We start from the raw sequence: 27,964 nt of genomic DNA on the forward strand, positions 1-27,964 counted from the left end.
AGATCATGTCCTTTTCACCGGCCCCAGACGCGGCAACCTCATCGGCAAGACAACCACCACCGAAACCGCCGCCAGCACCGCACAAAGCACAAACGTCAACCTCAGCGCCGCCTCATAGCTCCTCACAACCATGTCCCTATACGGCTCCTCCAGTCCGGCCACAGCCTCCACCGACTCCCTCACCCTCCGCACCACGTCCTCCTTGTCCCGCCCCTGCACAAACACGTCAAGGTAATGCACCAGCGCATTCTGCACAACGAGACTGCTCATCGCCACGCCCAGCACGAGTCCCACGCAGCGCCACAAGATGAGCGTGCTCGTGACGACTGCCTGCTCCGCCTGCGCCGACGAAGCGAGCATCGCCATGAAGGTCCCCGGGAACTGGAACCCTTGGCCGATGGCCTGGGGGACGAGGACGAGGAGGTATGTCGCGGGGGACATGTCCCGACGGAGCAGCGTGAGGAGGACGCAGCCGACGAGGTAGAAGCATGCGCCGACGACGACGGGCCATTTGAGGCGGCGGGTGTAGGTTATGGCGAAGCCGGTGGAGGCGCCGGCGACGGAGGCGGTGATGGAGGGGAGGGCGAGGCGGAGGCCGGAGGAGGTGGCGCTTGAGAGGAGGACTGCTTGGAAGTAGAGGGGGCTTTTTTGGCAATTACGATAGTAGAAGTAAGAAATGAGAGCAAAGCAGAGGTGGGCTGGGAGGGGAGAATGTTTTGAGCTTACATGTTGAAGAGGATGGAGTTGGAGAGGAGGGCGGCGATAAAGTTGGAAAAGAGCAGGTTTGCGCGGGGAGACGTCCGGACGAGGTGGAGGGGCATGATGGGCATGCGGACGCGGGATTCGACGTAGAGAAACGTTGGGAAGGATATTGCTGAGAGGGAGAGGGCGGTTATGACGAAGGGGTGAGACCCTGTGAGTCCGTCAGAAGGGCGATTGAGCGGGTTTGGTGTTTGAAGTTTTGGGGGAAGGGGGGGGAGGAGGAATGACTTACACGGATAGATGTTGCCCCCAAAGTTCTTCAAACCCAACCCACACTCACAACCGTCAGCCTCTGCTCTTTCACAACTCCTTCACATAAAGACAGGGAAAAAGGGAGAGGAGGGTGAACTCACCAGTCCAAGAATCGCACTCGTCGTCGCCAACGTCAACGCCGCCGACCCCCCAAAGTCAAACTCCCCCAGCGCATCCCACACATTTCTTCTCAGTTTGCCATCCCCCGAGAGCCCGATGTCGTCCGGGATGACCACGGACGCGACGGCGGCGCAGAGCAGGATGGGGAGCACCTGCACGCCAAACTCGGCGCGCCAGCCCAGGGTTTCGGCCATGGCGCCGCCGAGGGCCGCGCCGAGGGCGGAGCCGGCGCCGAAGGTGACGTTTACGTAGGATTGGTAGTTGCCGCGGCGTCTGGGCGTGAAAAAAAAGATGTTCAGTACACGATTGTTGTTTGGCTTTTTTTGAGGTGTCTTGAAGAGTGAGTGGCTGGATAAGGGGGGAAGAGGGGGATATGGAAACGGGGCGAGGAGAGAAGAGAAAACGAAAAGAGACAGAAGGAAAAAGACATACTCGATCGGCACCAAATCACTCGTCAAGATGCTCCCCAGCGTCATCGCCCCCCCAGCTCCCAATCCACAGACGGCCCTCGCAGCCACAAAGCTCCCGATGCTCCCCGCGAGAGCGCACCACGCCGTCGCCGCCGCAAACACGACCAGGCTGGCCACGAAGAGGGGTTTCCTGCCGACGGCGTCGGACAGCCTGCCCAGGAGGGGCTGGAAGGCGGTGGAGGTGAGGAGGAAGGCGGTGGAGAGCCAGGAGGCGGCGTTGGCGGCGGCGAAGTGGGAGGTGATGACCGGGTGGGACGAGGCGAGGAGGGTGCCGTCGAAGGAGGCGAGGAACTGGGCCGTCAGGATCTGGGCGAAGATGAGGCGGAAGCGGGCTGGGGAGGTGGTGGACAGGAGGAGGTAGGGGGGTGTTGGTGTTGGCGGGGATGAGGTTGAGGGAGGAGGAGGAGGGAGGAGGGGGGATGTTTCGCATGGGATGGCTGGGTTGTCGTCGTCGGTGGTGGTGGTGGTAGTGATAGTGACGGAGACGTTGTCTTTGGCGTTGCTGCTGCTGCTGCTGCTGCTGCTGTTGAAGTTGCTTTGGTATGACTGCTGTGCCGTTGGGTTCCCGACTTCATCGTCGTGGTCGTCTCGGCGGTTCATGCCTTCCGGCGCCGGAGCCGGCCGGACCGGCGGCCCCGTCTGCGGCATCCGGGGAGACATTGCGCAGAACAACTTGCTTCAAGACGCTTCAAATTCGTCAAACGAACTTGGATTTGCGTACCTCGACAGGAACTCTCACAATGTCAGAAAGAAAGGAAATAATAAAGAAAGAGAAGAAAGATGTGAGGAAGCGCAGTTGTAAAAAGAGGCTGCAAAAGGGCAGGAACCAATTGCGGCAAGGGGGGGCGGCGGCAGAAAACGGTGTAAGTCGGGCCTTGCGGATCTTGTACCCGAGATGGCGGGACGCGGGAAGGCGGGCGGTTCCGCTGCAGATGAAGCTTATTTTCGAAGGGATCAGATATTGCTTTGACTGGAATTGAGGAGAGCGATAAGTCGGGCAAGGTGAAAGGATTGGAGTAGTAGACGTGGGACGGGATGGATCAGCCCAAGTGGTGGGTGATTCAGCTCCCAACTTCAGCTCGAGGATGCCGAGATGGAATGCGACCAACTTCTGCGGCTGACTCAAGGGGCGATACATGGACGGACAGCAGGCCTTCAGCGTCAGCTGCAAGCCATTCACGCCCTGGAAAAGATGGGGAGCTTACTCGTACCTTTTGAGGGGGATGCAACGAACGGTATCGGCAAGGTATTACTTGCCGACGCCCCGGCTCCGGTACCCCCCTTGCACCCGTTCTCCACGAACACATCATCGTCTCAATGCTTCCTGAGTGTATGTGACTCATTCATGCTGTATCCTCACTGTTTCTCATGCGTGAGTCTTTTGCTGGTAGCAGCAACCGCTGGCATAGCACGATGGAGAGAGAGAGCGGTGGTGATGTGCTACGTGTCTCGGATGGCGCAACTTGGCTACACAAGAGATACCCCTTCTTTTCCCATTCATTACAACAGATGATGGCGATGAATCGGGGCTTACCCCCGGGTACTCTTTTGATACGAACTGTCCTTGGGGGGGAATAGTGTGATGACTCCATCCTAAGGCACATCATGGCATATAGCACCATATACCTAGTACGAACACATATATACGCACAATCATGTATCTATATCATCAGCCTCAGTATCATCAATCGTCGAACCGGATTCGCTCCCCGCAAATCTATCTCTAACATACGTCTCCCATCAAAGCAAGCCATCTTTAGCTTTCCAACAAGGTCTAACCCATCTCGAACTCTTCAACATAAAAGGCATCAGGAAGAAGGACAATGATCAAAAAGCACCGCTCACATTGCTCGCTCACGCTTCGCTCTTCCTCGACAACGCCTCCGCAACAACCAAGATCCCCGCCCCCGTAACGCCCCCGTCATGGCAAGGCTTCAGAACCACGCGCAACCGGCCATCCTCACCGAGCCTGCGCGCCAGCAGCTGGTCCAGAAAGCGTTGGCAGTCGGCCAGGTAGTCCTGAAAGTGCACTATGCAGCCGCCAGTGTAGCCCACGCCGAGCTCGCGGACGGGAGATTTCGTATCAGCAGCGTCTGCTCCGTCCATGCTCTCGGGCAGCTCGTCCGCAAGGGTAAGCAGGGCGACAATGGCGGCGGCGATGATGCCTGCCGCCCGGACCTCGATGGCCTTTGCAATGTGGTACAGCGCCGCTGCGAGCTCCTCCGTCCACGTGAAGCCAGACGCGACGTCCTCGGGAATCTGCCGCCTCAGCTTCTCCAGTAGCGCCGACGGCGGCTCCAGCGGCTTGTAGTGGCTCAGAAACGTCGTCGTCAGGCTCTCCTTGTCCAGCAGCCTCCGCGGCAACGTCTCGACGGGCACCCGCGACTCCGTGACCAGATAATCCACCAGCATGATGCGAGCCAGCTCGCCCAGATACCGCCCCGCCGTCATGTACTCCAGAGGCTGGAAACCTGGCCTCTCATTCTGCAAAGACAAGGCTTCATCCCATCTTGTAACCAGATTTGCCTCCACCATGGGCGGCAGCGTGCCGTTGATGCTCCACTCGGTGTTGACCGCAATTTTGGCATCGGCCACGTCCTCGCCCGGCACAAGGCTCACCGTCCGAGGCCGCTTGCTGGGATGCAGCAGGTCCAGCTTCAGGGGCACCGTAGCATTCGACCCCGTCCCCAGAATCAGCGCCATGGCCGCGCGGTGATGCTCCGTGCCGCCGTAGCTGAAGATGCTCGCCACCAGCGTCGACACGGCGTCGTTGGCAATGGCGGTGACCTTGATGGGCGGCAGGTCAGCGCCTCGGAACTCCGCGTAGCCCTGCTCGATGTGAGCGCCGAGGTCGATGCCCGACGGCAGCGCAAAGCCTTTGCCCATGTCCATCAGCAGGGCGTGGGAGACGGAGCGCTGCTCCATGGGGAAGCTGAAGGTGACGCCCAGGGGGAGCGGCCGGTCGTTGGGCACGCCGAGGGTTCGGCAGCCCTCGTCCACGACGTCGGCGATGCATCGCCCGATCCATGAGAAGAGGCTGTTTGCGTTGTCGTTTTTGAGGTGGTTGTCGATGGGCCACGACTTCTCCAGGGGGCGCTGCACGCGCGATGCGGGATCCGGGTCGTTGCCGTGCAGCTCGATGAAGCCCACTCGGAGGTTGGTCCCTCCTCTGAATGAATGGCGCCGAGTTAGTGTATACAGATCAAGGTTTCTCATGGTGAACTTGTCTAGACTGCCTTACATGTCTATTGCTAGATGTCTGTATGAAACCACTCATCAGCATGCTGCTCAGCTCACCAGCCCATGAAAACCGATGCTTTACAACACTCAACGGCACATTTGACATAGAAAACAGCAGACTCACCGCCCCCCTTGCTCAACAATCGGCCTCAGAATAGACTCTGATATAGGCGTAGGCAGAAACTGGTCCCTCGAGTTCGCCGCCAGATCCCTGAAGTTCGCAAGAAACCCCCGCGAGAGCTCATACGCCCTGTCGACGTCGACGCTCAGCGGCTCCAAGAACCGGTGGATATCTGGAGAGGCCATGGGAAAATGCGCCTGCAAACGAGAGAACGTAGAAAGGACTATGTGAGGCTATCGAGGGCACGTGTACGTGTATCTCATGATATATCTCCCCCCTGACGGAGAGCGCAGAAAAGAAACGCCGTAAGAAGAACAAGCGAGTGAAGCAGCGATGAGTGAGAGAATAACGAGGGCCTTGTGTCTGACACGGATGTGAGCAGCAGGATAAGAAGAAGATGGTATTCGACGAAAGGGGAGGCAGACGAGAGTCACCTCCCTGAATAGGTATGTAGGACGGGGGAGGGATGGCAGGATGACAAAGATTGGTTCGAGTGAGTTTTGCTGCAAATTGTGGTCAAGCTGGGCCATTAGAGGGTCGCAAGGCCAGTCCAGTGCTTTCAGGTTTATTTTTAGTGGACTCGATATGCGTGGCGATTGGGGCTCAGGCACAGCAGTGACATGACGGTAACCGTGACAGTGACACGCCTCTCTTCTCTTTCTACATATTCTCATACCTCTATCAGTCAGACTGTATGATGATATCGTAGCAGATGATTACCTTTAACCACATATGTATGTAGATATAGATATTAGCACATGCAGTGGTTGTCCAGCATCTCTGCCACAGTTCACCTCGTCCGCGGTACGTCGCTACTGTAAGTACATCGGTCTGTACCCGAGTCCCCCAAACCCCCAAACCCCCAAGCGACCCCCAGCCCCATCCCGTTACGGCCTAGCGCCATCTCTCCACCCGACGCAACCGCTCCTCCCCATGACGCTATGGCCCGTCCGTCCAATCTTTATCTTCGCGTTACCTCGCGCAAGCTTCAAACCCGCCGCTCATCCATCAATCCAGACGAGCTTCTTCTTCCCCATCATCTTCTATCATCTTGGATATCACATCTCATCTTATCGCATACTAGCCAACCATAATACTCCCGATTTTGCGCCTCATCAGTGCTTCTCGCTACCCAGCTCCATCAAAACAACACAGCTTAGATTAGGACCCTGCAAACCATCACCGCCCTTACCATGGACGAGAAACATCGCCCCCAGCCTCAACCCAGCACCATGCTTTCTTCCCGCCGGTTCCGCATCTTCATCCATTTGTTTCTCGCCTTCTCCTGCCTCGCCCTGCTCTACCAGCTCTGCAGCGACGCCCTCGCGGTGCCCTTTGTGGACCATGAGGCTTCCGACGTCGTCGTCCCGACTCGCGACGAGACCGGCCCCAACGGCCTTGTCCCGCTCGAGGCGCACATCATCAGCAAATGCCCCGACACCAGGGTACGCAACGAGTTGACGCGACTCTAGTATTGTTTTGTGTTCCCTCGTCTAACCGCCATGTCTAGGACGCTCTTCGCACTCTGATCCTGCCCGCCATGCAGCAGGTCTACGACAAGGTCGACTTTAAGCTCTCCTACATTGGCAAGTATGTCAACCCTCCGCACGCTCCATCTCCATAGACACCCCATCTCCGTCTATATCCCTGCTGACACCGCTGCAGGCCCACTGCAAACGGCGGCGTCGACTGCAAGCACGGCCCCTCCGAGTGCATCGGCAACATCATCGAGCTCTGCGCCCGCGAGCTGTATCCCGACCCCAAGATCAACCTCGGCTTCATCATGTGCCTGACCAAGGACTACACCCACATTCCCGAGCGCACCCTCATCGAGGACTGCGCCCTCGAGCACGCCATCGACTTCAACAAGCTCAACGAGTGCGCCGCCCGCGACGACACGGCCCATGGCCTCGAGCTGCTGCGCAATAGTGTTCAGCGGTCAGCCGATGTAAGTTTCTCTTGCAAGTTTCCATTGCTGAAGACGAGACACGTCTAACGAGTTTGCTTCTAGGCCAACGTGACCATCAGCTGCACGATCCGCCTCAACAACGAAATCTACTGCATTCGCGACGACGGCGAGTGGAAGGACTGCCCGCACGGCCCCGGCGTCAACGACCTCGTCCTCGCTATCCAGAAGCTGTACCATGGCTCGTCTTGAGCAGCGGCTCGTAAATGTCCGTCCACAACTCGCTCGCCTCGCCCAACGTGTAGCTCATCGACAGCGCGTCCATGCCCGCCTCGTCGTCTCCCCCCATCACTTTCAACGTCTCTATGATGCTGTCGAGGCCGACGGCCTTGCCCACAGCCTGCGTGGCGCCGGCCTCGAGCGCAACATGAACAATGTGTATGTGGAAGTGGTAATAGGTCGGTTGGTAGTGAACATAGAGCTTGAGCTGGTTTTCCTCGATGCCAGGGTACGTCTCGGTGGTGGCGCCGACGACCTTGGCCTTGATGTGCTGCAGCCAGGGGATGTGCTTCTTCTTGAGGTCGCGCAGCGACCAAATGTCCCGCCGCTCGACGAGCGCCAGCAGGTGCAGCGCCTCGAGCGTCTTGCGGTCCCAGTTGAGGTCGGGCAGCAGCAGGAAGCCCTCGTCGCCGGCCTCGCCCAGCTTCGTCCTGAATATCACGTCTTCCACCTCGGTCCTGCCCTCGATGATGTTGTAGACCCAGTTGAGCCGCCCTTGCTCGCGCTTGAGCTGCATAAACGGCCGGATGTGATTTCTGTAGATCTCCGGCGTCTCGGTGACGAAGCGCACGCCCTGCTTGCTGTACTTTTTGACGTGCGCCTCCGTGCACGGGTAGATGAGGTTGATTTTCAAGTCGGCAAAGAAGTCGACGCCGTTGTCGTGCCCATTGTCCACCTTAGCAGCAGCAGCAGCAGCAGCATCGTCAGGCTTGACCTCGTCCTCGACGGATCCCGTCCTCGCCATGCTCCACGCGTAAATGTCGTTTGCGCCGAGATTCCGGATCCGCGCGAGGGACGAGGGCAAGGCCGCGAGGTAGGCTTCCGACGAGGGGATGGGGGCGCGCTCGACGACCATGACGGCGGGGACGTTGTCGATTGTGCCGTGGAGGGCGATGCGGCGGCCTGCTTGGTCTGTGTGCGAAGGGAGACAGACATTGATGAGCAAATCTCGGAGCGTGTGTGTGTGTGTTTTCACGTAGGAAAGGGGGTTGAGGAGTAGTGAAGAAGGTGTTGTAATCTGTGGGAAAAGAGAGTAATGCTGGGTTGGTGGTGGTGGTGAAAGTTGTGTTAGATGCCTACTTACCTTGGTTGAGCACCTTGAGGAGCTTGAATTTGGGCACCGCTGCCTCGGCCCTGGCCTTGAGATCTGCCATTGCGCTTGATATGAGGAGGCGAAGATGGCAACTGAACAAACACAGATCTATAAGCAAAGACAGTGGGGAGATGTCGAGTGGACGCGAGAACAAGGCTTTGGGAGAAAGAAAAGACAACAAGTGAAAAGGTCAAAGTGAAGCTTGGTCAAGCACGTTAATGAAGTGGGGGATGATGAATGGACTGGGGAGCAGTTTAGGTTGTGCAAGTTTGTCAGTGGCAGAATATGTGGAATGGGCCCCTCCTCCGCCTTTTATCGACTGATAAGATTAGAGCTCCAGTCGCTGGATTTACTTGCGCTTTGAGATTCGAAGCAAGACGCGTTCAATTACACTCAATACCAAGTATCATCGAAGTTGAATTATATGATTGATTCAGTAGTACAAGTAACTCGATAACAATCCAAAACCATCCAGTCGAAGCCCACGTCGCATCGTAAACGAGAAAACCTAATGTACAAAGTAATCACACACAGCTCCCGCCTCAAAACGTCCAGGTCAATGAAAGGCTCTTTTGCTATTAACCTTCCCCAAAGGAAGAGTAAAGCTAATACAGCCCTAATCCCTCGGCTCATCACTCAAAAGTCGCCTCATACAGTGTCAAAAGCAATGCTATCAAATCCTTCGACCTTCACGAAAACTCCCTGCACACACAGATATAGCCCAGCCTAGTGCAAAAACGCCTCCAAAGTCTGGCCAAAAGAAATATGTATATAAATAGATTAAGCTAACTGTTTGCTCTCATTCTTCGTTCCGCCCAAACGTCAACTTCGTCGCTCCTCAAATGGGTATTGTAAAATAAACGTCTGCAATGTATCAAAACGCGCAATCTCCACCCCCAGCCGGGGGCATGATGGAATCGCATCTCATGTACTTCGTCAAGGGGGATGTAAGCATCTGCAAGATAGCCTCATGAGGCTCATACATGTAACGATGCAGCATCTGTCGACGGGCGTTGTATATCCTGTCGTGTAAAATCAGGAGGAATGCGGGGGCATATTCATATCATCAGAAGACGGCTGATATTGATCAAACAGGTGTCCCGTGGATACCACTGGCTCCAGTATCTGTCGAGCCGTCTCCATCAATCGTCTTCTTCCAGTGCTCCGGGAGGCAGACGCACACCAGGGGGAACGCCTTGAGGTCGCCGTAGCCCTGCGGCGAATGGTCCCTAGGGGCGGATGAACTCGATACGCCGCTATCTCTCTGTGCCTGTCTCCGCGCCTCCCACTCGTCTGCTCGCTGATCGACCATGAGACCCGTCGCCCAGCCGTCATCCCAGATGCCCACCACTTTGAGCATATCTCCTCGCTCAAGCGCAAACTCGTCCGGAGCTCTTGGCTGGTAAGCCCACAACACGGCAACCTTGTCTCCAGGGTGGATATCATCCTGCGAATAGTAGTCCTTGAAGAAGGGCAATTGCTCAGATTGCTGGCTCGCGAGGCCGTTGGGAGACGAGAATCCAATGGGGCTGCCCACGTCGCTTCCCAGCATGGAGTTGCTCGACAGAGAGCCCTGTCGCCTCGACGTCATCGGCGGGCCTCGAAGGGTGGTGTAGGGCGTCTCGGGCTCGGGGGTGTCGCCAAACTCGGATGAGGACATTCGGTCGGAAGCCTTGGCGGCGTAGGGAACTGCGCGGCCCGACGGAGAGCTGCCGTGGCGCGAAGGGGAGTCGCCCGAGTGTCCCTCCAAGGCAGACATGCGCGCTATGCGGCCGCCAGGGAGAACCTCGTACCCTCGGGGAGGCGCCGCGCTGCCCTGGCTCATGGGCGGTCCTTTGCGGGCCGGTGAAGGCTGGTTGAAGATACTGCCTTGCGCGCTGGCTGGCCTGCGCCTCATCAACCTAATGAGGAAAAACAAGAGCGCAGCCAGAATGACAACGCCGGCGAGTGATCCTATCACAATACCAGCAATGGCACCGCCGCTGAGGTGGTGGCCGTCACTGCTCGCAGCTGCGGCTGGCGAAGTTGTCGGAGTAGAAGTGGCAGCGGGCGTGGTGAAGGTCAAGGTGGCGGTGATGTCGGGCAGCTTCACGCCTTTGCACCGGGACTCGGCGTCAGCGCTGTAGCAACACGTATCCGTGGAGTTGATGCCGCCGGCGCCGCAGTATGAACAAAGGCCAATAGTGCTGTTACCAAATCCACAGTTGTCTGGCTCATTGTCCACGCCGTTGACGCAGCCGCCGGAGAGGGCCTGCTCGGGGAGGGCGCAGACGGTGAAGTCGGCTCGGATCAGCTTGTTGAGGTCGGTGCTCGGATCGGCGCACAGGGCCGTGTCGGCGGTGATGTACGCTTCGCTCTGGGCATACTCAGCGCAGGTTTCGGCACAGAGGGGCTGCGAGTTTTGTGAAGATACGCCGCAGCCTGCCGCAGACATCTGGACAATCGAGTTGCAAATGACGGTTGTGGTGTAGCGCGCGTACATGTCGCTCGGGTTTGTGAAGTTGACGCCGTGGCAGCCGAACGTTGACTGGAATCTAGAGAGAACAATGGATGAGCACACGCTGGGACAGGGGAGCTGTGCCCGGAGGAGCGGCCTACTTGTCTTTGAGATAGCTGGTTTTGACGAAATTAGATAGTTCATTGTCGAAGGACTCTCGATCAGAGACATATTGTAAGAATGAGCTGTAACACGGCCGTTAATGACTTGCTCGCCCTCGGCATGGGGAATGGAGGCGAGCTCACAAAGTATCAATTAGTGACTGGTTGGTGGATATTGAAGCAGCCTGGAAGGCCGGGCATGTTGTCGATCCCTTCAGCGAAATGCAGCTGTTCTGTGCTGTTGTAGTGCCGGCAAGTAGTGACAGCATAGCTATTGATGCATTCCTCAAAGTCCATTGTGTCGAGTGTCTCGGCAGCGAATGCCCATTACGGCCACGAGCCCTTGTCGGGCTTGTCTCACGGGTCATTTTTGGCGAGCGACGAACTAGCGGTGGCCAAGCGATGCCCAACAACCAGCAGAACCCAAGCACGCCGAAAAGCAGGAGAATGCCTGAGGGAAACGTAAGAGACTGCAAAGTCACCGCACGGAGCTGAAAGCAAGGTTGGGTCGAGGCAGTCGCGGTGTCGGTGCGATATCGAAACGTGAGAAACAGACAAGTTGTCGTGAGGTGCTGCTGCTGGGACCAGATGCTATAAACGCAGGCTGCAAAGAAAAAACGACTGTCGTATCCAAAAAGTCCAAAGAGAGACGCCAGCTAAGATGTCTTGACAGCGCGCGATCGAACGAATGTCGTGCAAAGTCGAGCAGGATTAGATTAACGCAATGTCGATTGATGTCGTGGCGGGAGAAGAGCAACAATCAGGATGCGAGAAGCGAAAGAGAAAAATAAAGCCGATAAACAGAACCCGAATCCGAAAGGGAAGCCGCAGTTCGACGTCGAAAAGTATGAATGAGAGACAAACAATGGAGAAGAGTAGAATGGTAAAGAAGGAAAGGCCCAATGGTTGAAGCTTGACGCCCGGGAAGGGGTGACAGAAGGCCGGTGTGTCGAGCAGCGATTTCGAGTGTTGGCGGGATCAGCTGCTGATCCAGGTCGCTCCGTCGTGTTCCGACCGCCTCGAGCCTGGCGAATGTCGGCTTCTCTGCGTCTCTTCCTTCACCTTTTCTTGCTTATTACTTTCTTTCCTCGTCGCGCCCAGGCAGCTTTCCAAGGCCAGACGCGAGTCGACGCTGGGAGAAGCGACCCCGTGGGCAAGCTCGGTGAGAAGATGCACGGACAAAAGAGTGGCCTGCGGACGAAGGAGGGAAAGGAAAGGAAAAGAGTGTGTGTGTGAGAGGGAAGAGAGAATGCAAGGCCTAGGCGAGAAACGGCGAGCTGCTGCTTGGGGAAACACGAGATCCGCGAACCGAAGCGACCTGGAGCCCGGCCAGAACCAGAGGCAACTAGCTGGGGCGTGGGATATTAGCAAGATTAGTTGAGGGAGGGGGTTGGCGTAGAGGTGGAGCTGCAAGCGAGGATGCGAGACAAGATGCTGGTCTAGCGCCAACGATTGAAGGGAGCAAGAGACGAACGATTGCAGGATGAAGGGCGACTGATTGCGTGTATCAGAGGGGAAGAGAGAGAGATGGTAGATATTTACTAGAGGCAGGGGAGGCGAGAAGAAAGAAGGGATACCAACAGGGCGTGGAAGCGAGTGGATGCTGCACGTAAGGCTTAGGCAGTGTCTGCAGAGAAAACAGATGGCTGGACAGAACTGAAGTTGCGGTGATGGTGTTTCGTCCATGTTTTCCCATCCCGCCCGTTGTTTTCACTCGGGCCCTGGAGTTCTAGCGCCTCCAGAGCATGAATAAGGGACCCGCGGGGGCCTGTTATAGCGCTCGATAGCGCTGAACCGCCGCTAGCTGGCGGCATTAGGCAGGTCCTGAAGCTCCCTAGCGGCGGGCTAGGCGCAGGCACGGCGCTCTCATTGGCCGGCCCGGATGGAGAAGCGAAAGGGGTGCTCCCGAGAGTTTGTTGCCTTTTTCGGCCGTGGACCGCCGCTGTGCCTGAGCAAGAGGAACGACTCGATCAACAGGTGCCACCGCCTCAGGTGAGCTGTCGCGGATGCAGCTGTAGCACGAGGCACTGATACTACAGATACTAATGCATCTCGGGTGCGTCAAGGAATCTTCAGCGGACCTTTGCGGGCCACTCAGGCAGATACAGATGGCAGATGGACGTCCAGGCACGTCTCTCGTATTGGGGGGTTACCTCGAGATGACTCCACCATCGGGTGCCATTTTCGAGCTTCATTTATGAAACATACATGTATCCTTATGCTGCTCCCTGTCCATCGTCACGGTTCGAGGTACGAGTGCATGTACGAGACGATTCGTGCAAGGAAGCCAGAGACGACTGATCCTCTCGACAGCCAGAAACTCTCGCCAAAGACCCAGTACCTTATCTTTGTATCGCTGTCCTTCACTTGAAACAAGGCTCTTCGCTGCTTTCCCCAGCGATCAGCAATGCCAATTTCGCTCCCAGACAAGTACTCCGCAGCACGCACGCAAGCAGGAAGGGCAGAAAAAAGAGAAGAAGAGAAAGAATTGGCAGAGACAAGGATCAGCAGTGGATGGCCTTGTTGCCAGGGGGGCCAGGCAAGCTTGCGAAGCCCGCATGATGTTCCCTACTCTAGGCGAAGTACCGAGCACATCTACAAGGGGCGGTCCTTTAAGAGCAAGGCACGGGTTCGATTGACTCTTGAAGGCAGCGTGTTTAGATGGGTCTTTGTTGATTTTGAGTGTCGTTGCCATGGACTATTGCTACTGATAACGAGGTCAATCACTTCATCTCTTGACCATGCGAATAGCCCCAATATCAAAGCGATGCTACTTGAACTTTGATGATATGCCCCCCCCCAAACCCCATCTACATCTACACCATACATCACCAACCCAGCTCCAACATGGAACATCAAACACCATCACCCGTCACTTTACATCCTCCCAGATCTCAGGCCGTCAAGACAAGCATACCCTGCGTAATTCCTCTACCGCAACCATCCGGCCCCAACAACTCTCTCAGCTCTGCCTCATCTCCTCCACGTGGGCCAGCGGAGCTTCTCAGAGTCTCGAGATCCACTCCCATTCCTTTGTTTTGACAAATCGATGTTGCACAGATCAAACCTCCCCCGGCTTGACTTGCTCGCGCGCTGAACCACCTGCGATCTGTGGGTTGCTGTGTAGATGAGCACGGCCGATGAGTTCGTGGGTCAGCCATGGCATGAGATTGAGTTGCAGCTCTATAGATTCAAGATCTGTATGCGGAAAGAAGCCTAAGAATGGCTTTCGTTGTGTGGTTGCTACCAGAGTTTTAACATTAAAATACCTTCATGTTAGTAATAGTAGCCCCTCCCTGTCGTGAGTGAGAACCAAATGATACATCTGTGGCTACCAAGAATTACCCTGCATTTGAGTCTGGACGCGGCACAAATCATCAAACTTGATCCAGAATTGTCCCAAACCGCTGATTGTTGACTCAATTCTCTCCTTTAAGCGCAATTGCTGTCTTGGCCGAGGCAGCAATTCTTCACATATCCTCACAATCTTGTACATGCAAGCAGCATGCAGTCATCGTCATCATGCTTCCAAATCATCATCTATCGGATCAGCGAGCTTGCCTCCACTCCCCCAAGAAAGCCTTCATACAAGCAGCCGCAGTTGCAGCAGCATATCTCTGCCACTTCTTGTTCTTGTGACTGTCCGCATAGTCACACACACTCTTAATCACGACCGTAGGAAAGGTGTCCCATACACCAGCCCCCTCCATCTCAAACGCAATGGCCTTCTCGCGGGATGCAATGTCGTCGCGGTGGTATCCCGACTTCATGACGGAGTCCCCAGATACAACGACGCCAAAATGTATCGCGGGTTTCTGCGTTTCACCCGACCCTGCCCCGTAGAATGGATATCGGTCTTGCGTAGCAAGCTTCACTGTCTCAATTCGCGCACGATTAACCAACTCACTATCGTGACAACCCAGCTCCTCGCAGGAAGCTTCCAGTGCGGCGGCACAAACATCGTCGTGCGGGCCGTGGCAGTTGGCACAGATGCAAGAAGCATCCGGATCTTGGTGTTTGTGCCGGTAGGTAGGCCGATATAGCTTGTCGTTATCTGCACCTGGATATGAAGACTTGTGAAAGCCGTCTTTCTCGCAAAGCTCTTCAAGGTAGAAGGAGGTCTTGCCTCGAAGCATGGTGCGACCCCTTGATCCAGAAAGCTTGGCCAAGAATGCGCGAATCTCTAGGTTTGGCCGGCCAAGATTGTCTTGTAAGGTATCTTTCCTCACAGCCTTGTTCACATATTGCCGGCCCAAGTCAAATTGCACCAGCGCCGTACTGATGACCACATCGCCAAGCAGGACCTCCTTTTCGTCATCTCTCCCAAGCGGCACGCCGCCGCAGATGCCAACGACGATACCAAGCTCGATGTCGGGGAAGCTGGCTCGGAATCCTGCCGCCACGTTTGCAGAGCTCACTTTGCCCATGCCCGGCATAAAAGCCAGCACAACGTCGTGGCCGCACACCCTTCCAGTCGTGTAGGCATTGGGGTCACCCGGTGCTTTTCCAAATGAGAAATCATGTTCAGGCTCGTAGTACTCGTCAAAGAGAGCTTCCACGGCATCGAATTCGACCCGTAAAGCGCAAATGAGAGCAATCTCGAAATCTTTCCGAGAATTGGGCCGAGAGCCATCAATAGAAGTCCCAAGCTCTGAACCGGCGTGTTCAGACGACAAACTGCGTTCTCTGGTGACCAGCTCAGGCATATTACGGGACGGCCAGTTATGTGGCTCCGGAGTACACCGTCTCTTGTGTCTTGCTATTAACCGTTGAGGCTGCAAGAGTTGCGTGGCCGATTTCAAAGGGCAAAGTTCTTGAGCTTCATCTTCGCGGTGTGTCGGAGGTGGTGACTCCGATCGTTGTCGTTTATGAGCTGGCCTAGGGATGGACTCTGCGAGCCCAAGCTCGAGTTTGTGAACAACTTCCTTGTAGAGCGTTTTTCGAATTCTCAGCTCCGCGCGCTTGTCGTCCAGATTGCGGGACCTCAGCTTCTCCGCTATCTTTCGATGAACATTAAGACATCCCCGGATGGCCTGGAGATACGAGTCGCTTCTTTCTTCCTCAAGGCGATCCACTAAGCTCACGAGCGTAGCCCAAGCGGCTTGGTTCTGAGCACTGTCGGGGCTGATAGCCAGCTCGATGGCTTGTCCAAAATCTATTTCCAACAAAAGTTTCGCAAAGGATAGTAATGCGGGGTGGCCCATTCGGAAGTTATACGGATCCGTCGTCGCTGGAAGCTTCGAGCCAAATGAGAGATATGGGAACTCTTTCCTCGGGCCCAATTTCGAGGCTTCCCAAAAATAGATCCTTTTTGAGGTGATTTCGGCATCGAAGAAGTCCATGAGGCAAAATCCAAGCTTGACAGCGAGCGCACGCTTATCTTTGGTGCTGAATTTGTTCTGTGATGTGCCGTGGATCAAAGCTTGTAGATCAAGAGGCTTAAACGCACCCTTGCCAATGAGTTGTTCAAGAGACTCCTTAGACGAAAGGCCCGTCTCCAAAGGCGTCGGATCTGCCCAGGCGCCGAATAGCCCATACTTCTCAATGAGCAGCATTAGTGCTTTCCCTCGGCCAGTGTTCTGTCGCAGGTCTGTGCAAATGTCGGAAATGCATGCGATTGTATTTTCGCCTCTGAAACCGGGTAAGCTGACAAGTAAAAAGAATGACTCGGCGGATAGTTGGACTGGCTGACTTACAGTTCAACAGATTCACATCGTACTTCCTGCCAGGAGTTCAGGTCCGGACAGGGAGAGAGCATGAGCTGTAAACTCGGCAGCATTGATTCTTCATCGGGGTCCTCAATGAGCTTTAATAGAACTTCATGTGACGTTCCGCATCTGAAATGCTCAAACAAGGCTCCGAGGACGAACGAGGCTCGATTCCGTATTCTAGCCTTCTTCCACATCCGCTTATTCCGCTGCACTTGGGGCGGCAGAAGATTCGACTCTTGAGGAGCGGAAGCCGCCAGTCTGTCGAGAGTGTCGTTACATTCCGTGACGACCTGCAGATACCTGCTCAGCTCGGCGGAATCGCTGGGAAGTTTGAACAGGGTCTTATTGGGGCCGTTCGCCAGGTCGAAGACCCCCGAAGTTGACTCTATAAATCCGCTCAATGCTCGTAAACGGGGATAGCTTGATGTCTGTCCTCCTGTATGGCCATGGGCGCTCTGAGGGCATGCGAGGTGGTCCAGCAGCGAACAAAGACTCCTCAGTTTTGTCTCGCATTGTTCGAATTCTTCCGGACCAAGATTGTGAGGACATTCCTGGACCCTGAAAGTGCGGCGAAGCTCGAATTCAAGAAACTCCGCTTCAGGATGTACGCGTTTGCCATTGTTTAGCGGCCCAGACCCAGACTGCACTTGATGTGTCGCTTTCCTCTTGTCCAGCAGACGGCCCAAACCCTGGAGCAGGCGCCATTCATTCGATTGCAAGAGATACGGCATGTCTATGACAGCGATGGTTCGTGTGTGACCGGCTCAGGTCGATATGGAGGCATTTGAGCCTTGACCACCCTCAGCCAAAGGATTGAGATGGTTCAGATGCGGAGATGAGGCTCAGCGGTTGGAAGGTGGGGGATGTCAGGTTCCATGGATGGCCGACGAAACTCCCCCGAGATAGGAAAATACATATGCATGTATGCCTGAACCGGCCGGTTCCTTCGTCAGCAGATTCGGCCACTGATCATTTCCATGGCCTCTACAGGTACGTAGGTCCAAGAGGTGCCTGTAGGATCTGCAATCATTGACATTCGGCTTCGGTAGGACTCAGCTGGTCGTTGAGTACCTTATCTGGCGTGTGAAGAAAACAAATCAAGAGCGAAGAGTTATGGACTGAAGCAAACGTGCCATGCGTAACCGGGACCTCACTATTCCGTACCTTCCTGCATTGCGTTGATCACCAATCTCTATCAGCTCCAGAATATTTATCCTTTCTCCTCCACCTCAATCCATTTGTATCTTCTTCTTTCTCAGTCTCTTTGCTCTTGTTTTCCCATTGAACCTGCGCGGGGATCATTTTTACATCAGTTCCAGTTCGCGTGCTTGACCTCGTCTCATGAGACTCGGCCGGAGCCTCACTATCTTCCCCGCTTTCAGACCTTACTCGTTACAGAAGGCAAGTCACACTCTCTGGCCCTCGAGATTCTTCTCATCTTGCCCAGCTATTGCTAATGCGTGGTATAAACTTCTTCGAGGCACTCTCCAGATACCGTGATGGTCACCTTCGAGGGCGAAGATCTCCTTTACAACCTGGCTTATGAGTGCGAAGCCCTCTTTGACCATCTGCAAGGCACCTTACGGAAGACAAAGTCCTCAGACGGGATTGAACAAGTCTGCGGCGAATTCCAACAACGGTTTGCGATATGGGCCGCACATCTCGGCGTCTTTGCTCGAAAGAGTCAATGTCTGGATACGAGACTCCAGAACCTGCCCGACCTTCAAGATCTTGTGGCAAGACTCCTGGACATCTTGCGCCGCAGCCTGCAGCAGTGTACGATCGAACCGCCCAGCCAGGGTGGAAATGACGAGATCATGGTTGGCATCCATGAATTCCTCCCCGGGCCTCAGATACAAACGGTGGTCCTTAAAACAATCGACGATACTCTCACTCGACTAAATCGTCTGGGGGCTACCATTCGCCAGTCCGGTCGTGGCAATCTCGATACCAGAGTAAAGAGGTTTGCTGCAGGCCTCGATCTAAGCTCATTCGCACGTTTATGCGCAGAGGCCGTACAGGCCCTATACCCTGGTGCCCACCAGTCTCTCAAAGAACGTCTCAGCAAGTCAATGACGGACAGATATACAAGGATGCTTTTTCTTGACTCTCGGCATCAAAAGCTTCAGACTCGTCGTGAACCTCCCATAGGGCTGCCTCCTATTCATGAAATGCCCACAAGCGAGATGCAAACCAACACCCCCCTCCCACAACTGACGATGGGGATCAGAAGCAGAGCAATAGATAAGCTTTCACGCCCGTCTCCTGCATTCTCTCAGTCAGATTTGTCCAGCGTCAACCTTCAGCAGATCAAAAGTCGTCGAAGGCCGCCTGACGAAGCGTCGACCAAGCTTCACAAGACTTCGTCAATCCAAGTAAACCAGGGCAACTATCCCCATATCCCCGCTGCAACACAAAGCAGCGGCGTCTTCACCTGCCCGTGGTGTTCAGAGCTGCTCAGCAAAAAGACGCTCTCGGCAAGCGAATGGCGGTATGTAACTCTCTGTTTGTAATACCAAGATATCGTGTGAACTCTACACCGTCCTGCATTTTGAACACCCTTCAACACTCTTTGCATAGATAATTCGAGGTAACATAGAGGACCTCGGTTTTACAATACGCGTTGGCATCAGTCAAGGGACGAAGCTGATTTGTTCTCAGCCGACATATAGATCGAGACCTCAAGCCTTACATTTGTCTCTCAGAAGCATGTCCAGAAGCTCACCCAGCCTATGCCACGTTTGATGAATGGTACAGGCACATGGAACTTCATGATAGGAGGTGGCACCAGCATACTTACTTGACTTCCAGCTGGGTGTGCACCATTTGCGAACTCAGCTCGGACAATTACAACAGCCCACAAGCCCTATACTTGCATCTGGAAGAGTCGCATGCTACCGAATTTTCGCACCCGCAACTGCAGGCAATCTCTAGACAGAGCAAGACCGAGCAGCCAAGAGCTTCAAACGACTGTCTTCTCTGCTGTTTTGCAGTGGAGGCACAAGGGAACATTGGCGAGGCAGTGTTTCCTAAGCGTCGAAAGGGGCAGACGAAGCAACAGGCCAGTAAAAGTGCCAGGAAGACTCTCGAGATGGCACATCCTAGTCCTCACAACTCAGACTCTGAGTTGTCGGATACCTCCTCTGATTCAGACAACATGGGCTCTGATCATGGCAAGGAACGTAGTAAAAGTCGTTTGAAGGCAGTAAGCCGGCACGTTGCGGTCCATCTACAAGGGCTGATGCTTCTGACGCTACGCTTTGCAGCGGCTTTGCAGGATATCGACGGGGACGTGGACGATGGCACGAAAAGTGACTCCGTCGATATCAACGAAGGCAACAGCGCTTCTGACGGAACGGATTTGGGAAGGCTTTCACATGTTGCCTCCGAAGACGATATCACCACGAAGGATGGTAGCGATAAGGGAAACGGCGAGGGCGATGTACAGTGGGGAGTTAAAAGTCACGATTCGCTTTCACCGTGCACTGCTCATTGCATGTAAAAATCTAAGTGTGCAACTCCCTCATATCCCTTACATTTTATATTCTAAATGGAAGGTAATCTTGATATATATATTCTAATAGTAATAAAGCCTTTTTATCAGTGTGTACTTAGATCTGGTTTTCTATTACATGGCAGCTGGGGTAATTGGCATGAGAGTTGGTGGCAAACGCCGGCTGACCATGCCTGGCCACCGGGCATTTGGTTCCAATAACTTCGCTGGCGTTCCGGCTGAGAGTTGGCTCATCTGCGATATCAAATTGCTCGAGTTTTTAAATGGAAGCATGATTGAGACTGAATCATTCAGTTCCGATCCGGGTCTCGAGCTTGACAACTTGGAGTTGCCACCATCAGGACATGACATGGCCATTTTGGGAGAGAACAGGAGAAGCCTTCCCAGAATATCAGAGCACTTAGACTCAGTTGTGGGCACAAAAACAGCGTCAACATCAGAAAGCCCAAAGGCTCTGAATCCAGAAAGAATTCATACGTCCAAACATCATCTACCTGACCTGGTGGCGACGGATATGTCCCAGTCCTCGAGTCCTATTGAGATATCCGATCCCTATGAGGGTTTCATAGGGGCGGCAGATTTCCTGGCCACGCCACGGCTCGGCCCGACACGATCACCACAAGCAGCCCTGCGGCTGAGGGTGGATAAGCAGATGGAGCACTCAAAAGGCATAGAGCCATTATCCTATGCCTGAACCGGATTCAGGTTAAACGGCACACCCCAGCGGAAGAATCGTTGAAGGCCGAGGAGGAGCCCGAAATCGAAGACACTTGGGTTCCCTCCATCAAAAACTGTGGCAAACAAGCAGAAGAATCGCCCCCCTTGATGGTGCCTGCTGAGGTTCCACATCAGATGCTTCCACATAAGATACTTGAATCGCTAGAAGCCATTATGGAGCGATATAATTCCATGCCTCGACATCGTCCTCGGCCTAACCGTCATCATGTTGGACGGCCTTAGCCTCAGCATTATGCTGAAACACCTCCGTACAAGTCCGCCGATGCTGACGAGGACTCGCCTCCCCGCCTCAAGAGGGTTGGCCATGTGCAATTCGACGAATTCGCTGAATTGAAAGCGTCTTTCCCTCCGTTTTTGGATGACTATATTTCAGAAGGAGCCGAAGGGGTCGAAGAAGCTGGCCACCCGTAGATCCCTTGGCCCGACGATGAAACGGCGAACGATGACAGGGATGAGCTTGATGTCCATGAGGATAACGAAGAGAACCGGTGTACGTATCCTGACTGTGGCAGGACATTCAAGGACCTCGAGGCACGCGTGCTCACACACCAGATTGAGCGACCCGAGAAGGGCCCTATCATGACCTGCGAATACAACGTCAAGGGGTTTGCTCGCAAGTATGAGAGGAGCTGTCATCTTCTAAGTCACTATAAGGGTAGAATGTATTGCGGTTTCTGTCCTGGGCCTGGCTCTGCAGATCAGAAATCTTTTAACCGTGTGGCCTCTTTTAAGAGGCACTTGACTGCTGTTCATGGAGTTGAGCCGCTCCCCCCCTAACTCGAGATGGTCATCTGTAGCTTATAGGCAGAAGTGGCTTGCTAGCTATGCTCCTGACGCTACTGGCGATTGCAGCACCTGCTCGCACACCTTTACTACTGCTCAAGACTTTTACATGCACTTGGACGACTGCGTTCTGCGCATCATTCGGCAAGAAAATATACTCAACTTTGATGAGAATAGCGATGAGAAGCTGCAGCAGCTTGATACAGTCTGTAAGTTGTATAAATCAAACCTAGGAGTGGCCCTCGTTAACAATGTCTATGCAACTAGCTGGGCAATGGATCAGCGACAGCGAGCCATGGGAGTGTGATGATGCTGCACAAGCGCAATTACAACCTCATGGCAATGAAAATAGCGGTGAGGTCACGGATTTGCTCGGTGAGAAAGGTATGCTGCGCAGGTCTGGAGCCACCTAAGAACTGGCACTTGCTGACTCGGCCGTTGTGATGATAGGGCCAGAGAGTGAAATTCTTCACCCGTAAACTGACAAGCATGATCCACCGTTCTGCGGTGCCCTATTTCTTCCTCCAGACTCACTCGACGCAGCCGAGACCCGTTATCCTGGATGGGAGATTCGGAACACCAGCCGCCAGATAAAGGCGCCGAGGCGACCATGAGTTGACAGGCGATGCCGGCGCTGAAGCCCGAACGAACACTTCAAACCCTTCTTGAGGCTTAGCTGAATGCCCAGAGGCAGATAAGATTACATCGTCAGTTGCAGTGGACGCTTGGTCGGCCTGAGTTAGAGGCCAGCCAAAGGCAGCAAAGGTCATGTAGTCCTATACATTGGACGTTGCTCGGGCCATTGAATTGAGCCCCTTTTCCCCCATTCTTTCGACCATAGATGCATCAGGAAGACTACATGTATCTATGCTTCTGTCCCCCACGCTTTCGACCGAGCCACGCAAACCAGATGGCAAACACAAGGATGGTAAACGGCACTACAGTGACGGGAAATACCCACCATTTCCTGTAGACTTGCATCTCTCCGTCGGCAAAGTTGAAAATCGTGGTGCTCAATATAGACTGTATGCAGACAATCAGTCTTAACGGGTGCTTAGCAGTCCATGGAAAAGTGAGGGTCCTCACTGCGATGAACGTCCCCGGCAGAAATAACAGAGTAACAGCCGCGATGGTGAGCATCGCAGCGCTGTCTTGCCGCGCCAGCTCGGCGAGTTCTCGGGTTGATTGACTTTCTGCCTGGTTGGCGAGATGATACAGCTATCTCCGTCCGTCAATTTATCAAAACCAACCTGAACGTCGTCTACGTTTGCTCACCAAGTCAATCCGGGTCTTGGTCCTGCCGCTGTAGTCGGAAACCAAGTAAGTGAGGGACTGGCAGCTCGAAACGAGATACTCGAGACTCCCGCCTAGCATCGCCCCGTTTGGTGTCGTTGAACCATGATGTGTGGCTGATAGTGTATGATACCTTGAAGCAGCACTCTTGAAGAATTCAAGAAGGGCGGCGTAGTCGGAGAGATTGCGGGCGAGGATATGCCATTCTCGAGCGAGGGCGTGTAACTCATGGATGGACTGGTTATCGACTTTTGAATGCTCAACCGTTTGATCCTAAAGCTTCCCATAGCAACAACCTTGGTTAATAAGTCTACGTGAATATGGTGTGCAAATTCTTACCAGTGATTTGAGTGCCGTCCGCTTCAGGGCAATGTCCTTCTGCCACGTCCTCATCGCCTCGTCCGCAATCAAGGTATCCAAGTAAAAGAAGCGCGTCGAGAGCTCGCCGCCATCCTCGGCAACGTCTCTCATGAACCGGGCAAGCACCGGCGCAGGAAGATCGAGGAAAAAGTACGTCGTGCTTTGAAAGTCTGTGGACAACTGCGTGCACGAATGTCTCTTTTCCTGGGGAATGTACTCGTAAAAGATGTCTACACAAGACACACAAATGATTATATCAGTTTCTTTTTCCACGCTGCAAATGCATATTACGAAAAGAAACAAGACTTGCAGGTCAGGCAGGGCGGGTATAAAAAAAAAAAAAAAAAAAAAAAAAAAAGAGAGAGAGAGAGAGAATAGAATAGAATAATAATTGTGAGAGATAAAAGTCGTCCATACCGAATCTCTTGGGTACTTCTTCTGGATTCTGTATATCTGACGACAGACTCGTAGAACCGTAGCACACATGCTTCGCAGAGTACCAGTGTCCGATGCCGCAGGTCGCCTCGATAAAGGTGTCGAACAGGCCGGCGTGTTGGCGGAGACATCTGAGCATGGACGGGTTGACGGCGGCGGAAAGCACTTCGCCTTGCCAGGGGCCTCTGCTGCTGGGCGTGACTTGGCGGGTTTCCAGCAGGCTGATTGTGCTTTCTTTAGCATATATGGTGATGAAGGAACTGCAAGCGGTAGGTGGTGGATAGATGGAGAGTGAGAGAAGAGACATCTCAACTTACATCAGTCGCAACTGTGCTCGTGGGGTTTTTCTCTAGGTCCTGGGTCAGTAACTAGGAATCCCCGAGAACGGGGAGCTGTCCAATACCAAGAAGATCTCCAGGTCGACAGCACTGTCAAAAGCACAATCTTCCACTTAGAAACAAAAAGAAAAGAGAGAAGCAAAGTCAGTTGCACAAACGGAAACCGGCGAAGACGATGTCGGGTGGGGGGAAAGCTCGCCAGGTAAGATGGACTCAAAAAGGTGCTCACCAATTGTCCCGCCACGAAAATCGATCACGCGAACAGCAGGCCACATGCCCTGCCAGCCTTCTCTCTCCTGAAGCGCCGCCTCCAGCTCGTCCGAGTTGACGATTTCACGCTGCTTCATTGCGCTTTTGATGAAAAATCAGACGATGAAAACTGAAGGGGAGAGGGCGGTGGCTGCGGCAATTGCAGGTTCGAGCATCTCGCTGCCTGTTGTTTCATTTTGACTTGTGACTATTACTATTTCTACCTTTGTTTGCGCCCCCTTGTGACAAGGTGCATATGCATGGGCGTTGATCGGCCAATCATGACACAAGCCTGGGTGTAAGCATGGGGTCTCCTTGAGAGAACTGCGAGTTGGCATGATATGTAGGAATGTGAGCTTCGTAGGAAGTAGTCGAGCGGCAAGATGCAGCAACTACAACTAAGCGAAAGAAACTTGTGACCCGAGTGGACGGTTGCAATAGACAATGTATGAGATGAAGTGCTATACAGACATTTCAAAGTGGTAGTGTTACATTCTGGATATGCATACAAGGGCTCCTCAGCCCGTACAAGTACAATTTCGTTGCATCATCAAACCGTAAAACAGACCCCCAACACCAACCGCCAATTTTAATATCTCGTCAACTCAGGAGACCTCGGATCCTTGGGCTTGGAAAACTTGGTCTCGACATACACCTTCTGCATGCCATCCTCCTTGATCTCAAATTTCTTATACACCTTGTCCAGGTCCTCCAGCCGGACCCTGTGAGAGACCATCTGCAAGGGGTCGAGCTCGCCCTTCTGGATCTTGGCGAGCAGCTCTTTCCAGTACTTGTGCACCGGGGCCTGGCCGTTTCCGATGAGGCGGATGCCGCGCTGCATGAGGGAGCCGATGTTGAAGTGGTTTGTCTATTCTCATCGTTAGCGCACGAAGAAAAAACAAGATCGTCATGTACAAGGGAAGGGGGGGGTTTGCTTATGTGTGTACGTACGTATGCAACGTAAACACCCGTGACGCCACAGCGCCCATAGTTGCGCACGCCCTCAATCATCTCGTTCAGGATCTCGCTCGTGTCCGTCTCGGCCCCAATGGTCATCTCCAGCCAGTGCATCCAGCCCTTGGCGTACTCGCCCGCCGCGCACTCGATGGCGACGTCTGGGCCGCGGCCGTCACAGAGCTCCTTGAGCTTGCTGACGACCGTCTCCTTGGAGGTGACGCCGTGCGAGAGCTTCTTGTAGTCGACCAGGACGAGCTTGGAGGCGTGCTCGGCGGGGAAGCGCTGCTTGATGAAGGTGAGCCGCGGCTCCGTGTCGATGAAGATGATCTTGGACGCTCCTTCGCCGAGGGCGAAGACGCCGGCCATCTGGCCGATGGGGCCGGCGCCAAAAATGGCGACTTGGTCGTTTGGGTAGACGGCAGTGTCCTTGACGGCGTGATACGAGGTGGCAAGGACGTCGGAGAGATAGAGGGCTGAGCAAGCGAATCAGTCTGCAATTCCCAAGCAAAGCGGTTCATATATCAGGCCGGTGAAACAATGTATAGAGCAGTACTCACCCTTTTCGTCCGAGACATCGTCCGGAATCTCCAGCAGATTCACGTCGCCCAGCGGCACGCGGACGTATTCGGCCTGCCCGCCGGCGAAGCCGCCCGTGAGGTGCGAGTAGCCAAAGATGCCCGCGGTCCGGCCGCCGTAGAGGCTCCTGGCGCCCGTGTTGGCGTTTGTCTTCTCGCACTGCGACGACAGGCCCTGCTTGCAGAAGAAGCAGTCGCCGCAGGCAATCTGGAACGAGGCGACGTAGCGCTTGCCGACCTGGACCTTGGTGACGGCGCGGCCGACGAGCTCGACGACGCCGCAGAACTCGTGGCCTAGGATGTCGCCGTCGGCCAGCTGCACCACGGTGCCGTGGTAGAGGTGCAGGTCAGAGCCGCAGACGGTGGAGCCGGTGACCTTGAGGATCACGTCGGTGTCCTCGAGGATCTGGGGCTTGGGCACGTCGGCTATGAGAATGCAAGTGTGAGTGTCGGGGGCATATAGCAGGGCTGGACAGTACACATACCGATCTCGACCTTTTGCTTTCCCTTCCACACCAGCGCCTTCATGGTGTCCGCGCCGGCCTGCGGGTAGTTGGAGACATCCTGCTGGGTGATGGCGTTGTCGTCGTGGCCAATGGCCTTTTCAGCAAGATATGCTGCCTTTGAGGTTGCCATGGTGGATGGAAGTCGAGGTGGATCACATGCAATTGAAGCTATTACCTAGTATTAGACAGGGATGTTGGTTGAGGCAGAGTGCTGTACCATTGCTTGGGGTCGCAGACTGGCTTAGCTTTATATAGCTATTCGCCCGCAATTGAATTTCACCGTCACAACGTCCAGAAACTGAGTGTGATCATCAATATGACATAAGAGTTGTGTATATACGAGTATGAATGACGATGGGAGCTGAGCTGAGCTTGGCTTGTCAGCTTAACGTCATCGATTTGCGGACTGACAACTGCATGCCACTTTATTCCAGAGTGGTAGCGACAACTCCAGTCTTGATAGCGGCAAACGGCTTAGTGTGGATCTCAATATCGGAGTGGCTATCCATCGTTTTAGAAAATCCAGTTACTGCTAGTCTATGGAGTACTGTACTATCTACTGAGTCTTCGAATAAAGGAATAAAGGCTCCTACTTTCTACTACTGTCGCTGCATGCTTCTACTCTCACTACATACTTCTATTCGTAGCATTTCAGTTGCTATATCAAGACAAGCCACCGACTCTATCTTCACAGCTTAAGGATGCTGGATAGACACTCCTATAATAATTCCTCATTCATAGGCTAATCAAGAGGACCGAGAAGAGAGACGGGGGAAAAAAAAAAAAAAAAAAAAAAGAAGAAGGCTGGACAGTTGTCTGAGGCCCTGGAAGAGAACGTCTTCTCTTGTCACATGATGCAGCAGATAATGTCCAACCCCAATCGAGTCTGTTCCGCGAGGAGATGTTGTCCTGCAATCACCCGCCTTTGGCCGCACCTGATATATACCGTCCGTGCAGTAGGGATGAAGATATGAATCACATCGCAACGGGCACTGATCGTTAGCTGTCCTAAAGATCGATGAGATGGCGTCTTGACTAGTCTAAAAAGATGGCCTCTAGAACCAACTCAGGGGCACGCTCTCGGAATACGGATGGCTGGACTGCGTTAACCGAAACCAAGTGTCAATTAAGTGCCGACTGTGTGGAGATCTCATGAGGATTATGCCACCTGCTTTGCATTTGCTTGCGTTTCCAACTTCCTCTTACACCAGGTACTCTCCCTCTGCACTCTTAACACGTTAAGAGACCAGCTTGTCTTCAACTTTCTCCAAGATCTTCCTACCTGCTGACTATGTCTTCTCAGTCCATTATCTGGTTCATTCACCATACTGCACATGTTTTTATGCAGACCTTAGTAGTAATAAACTCATGAGATGAATGGTTTATAGTAGTAACCAGTAGTAGTTAAAGATACCTAGAGGTGCATAGATACATACGTAGGTTCGTGAGTAGATACGTAAGGCACCTGCCTATAGTAGTAAAAGAAAACATATTACGATACCTATTCTCCCATATAGGTAGTACTACTAGTAGTAGCCGACTATTTCTATTCATACATAGTCGGTTTTTCAAGTATATTCAAGGTCTCTATAGAGTGATCTTATACATATGTATATCACTCTGACTAGATGTATTCAGTAGTTGCTTAATACTTCCCTACCAAG

General features: G+C 53.9%; 9 protein-coding genes across 9 annotated transcripts; 2 read left to right on the forward strand and 7 right to left on the reverse strand.

The window, feature by feature from the left end:
* Positions 1 to 3: 3 nt before the first annotated feature.
* On the reverse strand, positions 4 to 5,900 carry BBK36DRAFT_1165301 (MFS general substrate transporter; the record flags this gene model as incomplete). Its single annotated transcript, XM_024894767.1, has 9 exons — positions 4 to 643; positions 727 to 913; positions 995 to 1,019; positions 1,116 to 1,407; positions 1,567 to 2,206; positions 2,965 to 3,071; positions 3,463 to 4,773; positions 5,029 to 5,137; positions 5,888 to 5,900. The coding sequence occupies 9 exons, from the start codon at positions 5,898 to 5,900 to the stop codon at positions 4 to 6; spliced, it is 3,324 nt and encodes a 1,107-aa protein (XP_024754122.1).
* A 297-nt stretch (positions 5,901 to 6,197) lies between these two features.
* BBK36DRAFT_16434 (hypothetical protein) lies at positions 6,198 to 7,123 on the forward strand (the record flags this gene model as incomplete). The annotated part of the gene is made up of 4 exons (XM_024897756.1): positions 6,198 to 6,410; positions 6,476 to 6,555; positions 6,631 to 6,913; positions 6,977 to 7,123. 4 exons carry the CDS (start codon positions 6,198 to 6,200, stop codon positions 7,121 to 7,123), a joined length of 723 nt encoding a protein of 240 aa, XP_024754123.1.
* BBK36DRAFT_1165303 (scavenger mRNA decapping enzyme) lies at positions 7,092 to 8,304 on the reverse strand (the record flags this gene model as incomplete). Its single annotated transcript, XM_024894768.1, has 3 exons — positions 7,092 to 7,826; positions 7,878 to 8,062; positions 8,235 to 8,304. The coding sequence occupies 3 exons, from the start codon at positions 8,302 to 8,304 to the stop codon at positions 7,092 to 7,094; spliced, it is 990 nt and encodes a 329-aa protein (XP_024754124.1).
* Positions 8,305 to 9,330: 1,026 nt separating this feature from the next.
* Positions 9,331 to 11,110, reverse strand: BBK36DRAFT_1165305 (hypothetical protein; the record flags this gene model as incomplete). Its single annotated transcript, XM_024894769.1, has 3 exons — positions 9,331 to 10,777; positions 10,842 to 10,925; positions 10,986 to 11,110. The coding sequence occupies 3 exons, from the start codon at positions 11,108 to 11,110 to the stop codon at positions 9,331 to 9,333; spliced, it is 1,656 nt and encodes a 551-aa protein (XP_024754125.1).
* Positions 11,111 to 14,389: 3,279 nt separating this feature from the next.
* On the reverse strand, positions 14,390 to 15,547 carry BBK36DRAFT_1109416 (purine and uridine phosphorylase; the record flags this gene model as incomplete). The annotated part of the gene is made up of 1 exon (XM_024889474.1): positions 14,390 to 15,547. One exon carries the CDS (start codon positions 15,545 to 15,547, stop codon positions 14,390 to 14,392), a length of 1,158 nt encoding a protein of 385 aa, XP_024754126.1.
* A 123-nt stretch (positions 15,548 to 15,670) lies between these two features.
* BBK36DRAFT_1175635 (hypothetical protein) lies at positions 15,671 to 16,450 on the reverse strand (the record flags this gene model as incomplete). The annotated part of the gene is made up of 1 exon (XM_024895981.1): positions 15,671 to 16,450. A coding segment is annotated over one exon (780 nt), but the record flags the coding sequence as incomplete, so codon positions are not given.
* A 1,601-nt stretch (positions 16,451 to 18,051) lies between these two features.
* On the forward strand, positions 18,052 to 20,054 carry BBK36DRAFT_1109023 (hypothetical protein; the record flags this gene model as incomplete). Its single annotated transcript, XM_024889428.1, has 3 exons — positions 18,052 to 18,372; positions 18,406 to 19,043; positions 19,214 to 20,054. 3 exons carry the CDS (start codon positions 18,052 to 18,054, stop codon positions 20,052 to 20,054), a joined length of 1,800 nt encoding a protein of 599 aa, XP_024754128.1.
* A 2,388-nt stretch (positions 20,055 to 22,442) lies between these two features.
* On the reverse strand, positions 22,443 to 24,360 carry BBK36DRAFT_1108044 (hypothetical protein; the record flags this gene model as incomplete). The annotated part of the gene is made up of 7 exons (XM_024889328.1): positions 22,443 to 22,805; positions 22,863 to 23,153; positions 23,220 to 23,503; positions 23,658 to 23,896; positions 23,993 to 24,003; positions 24,079 to 24,125; positions 24,243 to 24,360. The coding sequence occupies 7 exons, from the start codon at positions 24,358 to 24,360 to the stop codon at positions 22,443 to 22,445; spliced, it is 1,353 nt and encodes a 450-aa protein (XP_024754129.1).
* Positions 24,361 to 24,851: 491 nt separating this feature from the next.
* On the reverse strand, positions 24,852 to 26,430 carry BBK36DRAFT_1137462 (GroES-like protein; the record flags this gene model as incomplete). Its single annotated transcript, XM_024893162.1, has 4 exons — positions 24,852 to 25,130; positions 25,214 to 25,692; positions 25,777 to 26,220; positions 26,280 to 26,430. The coding sequence occupies 4 exons, from the start codon at positions 26,428 to 26,430 to the stop codon at positions 24,852 to 24,854; spliced, it is 1,353 nt and encodes a 450-aa protein (XP_024754130.1).
* Between the last annotated feature and the right edge of the window lie 1,534 nt (positions 26,431 to 27,964).

Source organism: Trichoderma citrinoviride (genome assembly GCF_003025115.1).
Source record: "Trichoderma citrinoviride strain TUCIM 6016 unplaced genomic scaffold BBK36scaffold_1, whole genome shotgun sequence".
Classification (NCBI taxonomy): domain Eukaryota; kingdom Fungi; phylum Ascomycota; class Sordariomycetes; order Hypocreales; family Hypocreaceae; genus Trichoderma; species Trichoderma citrinoviride.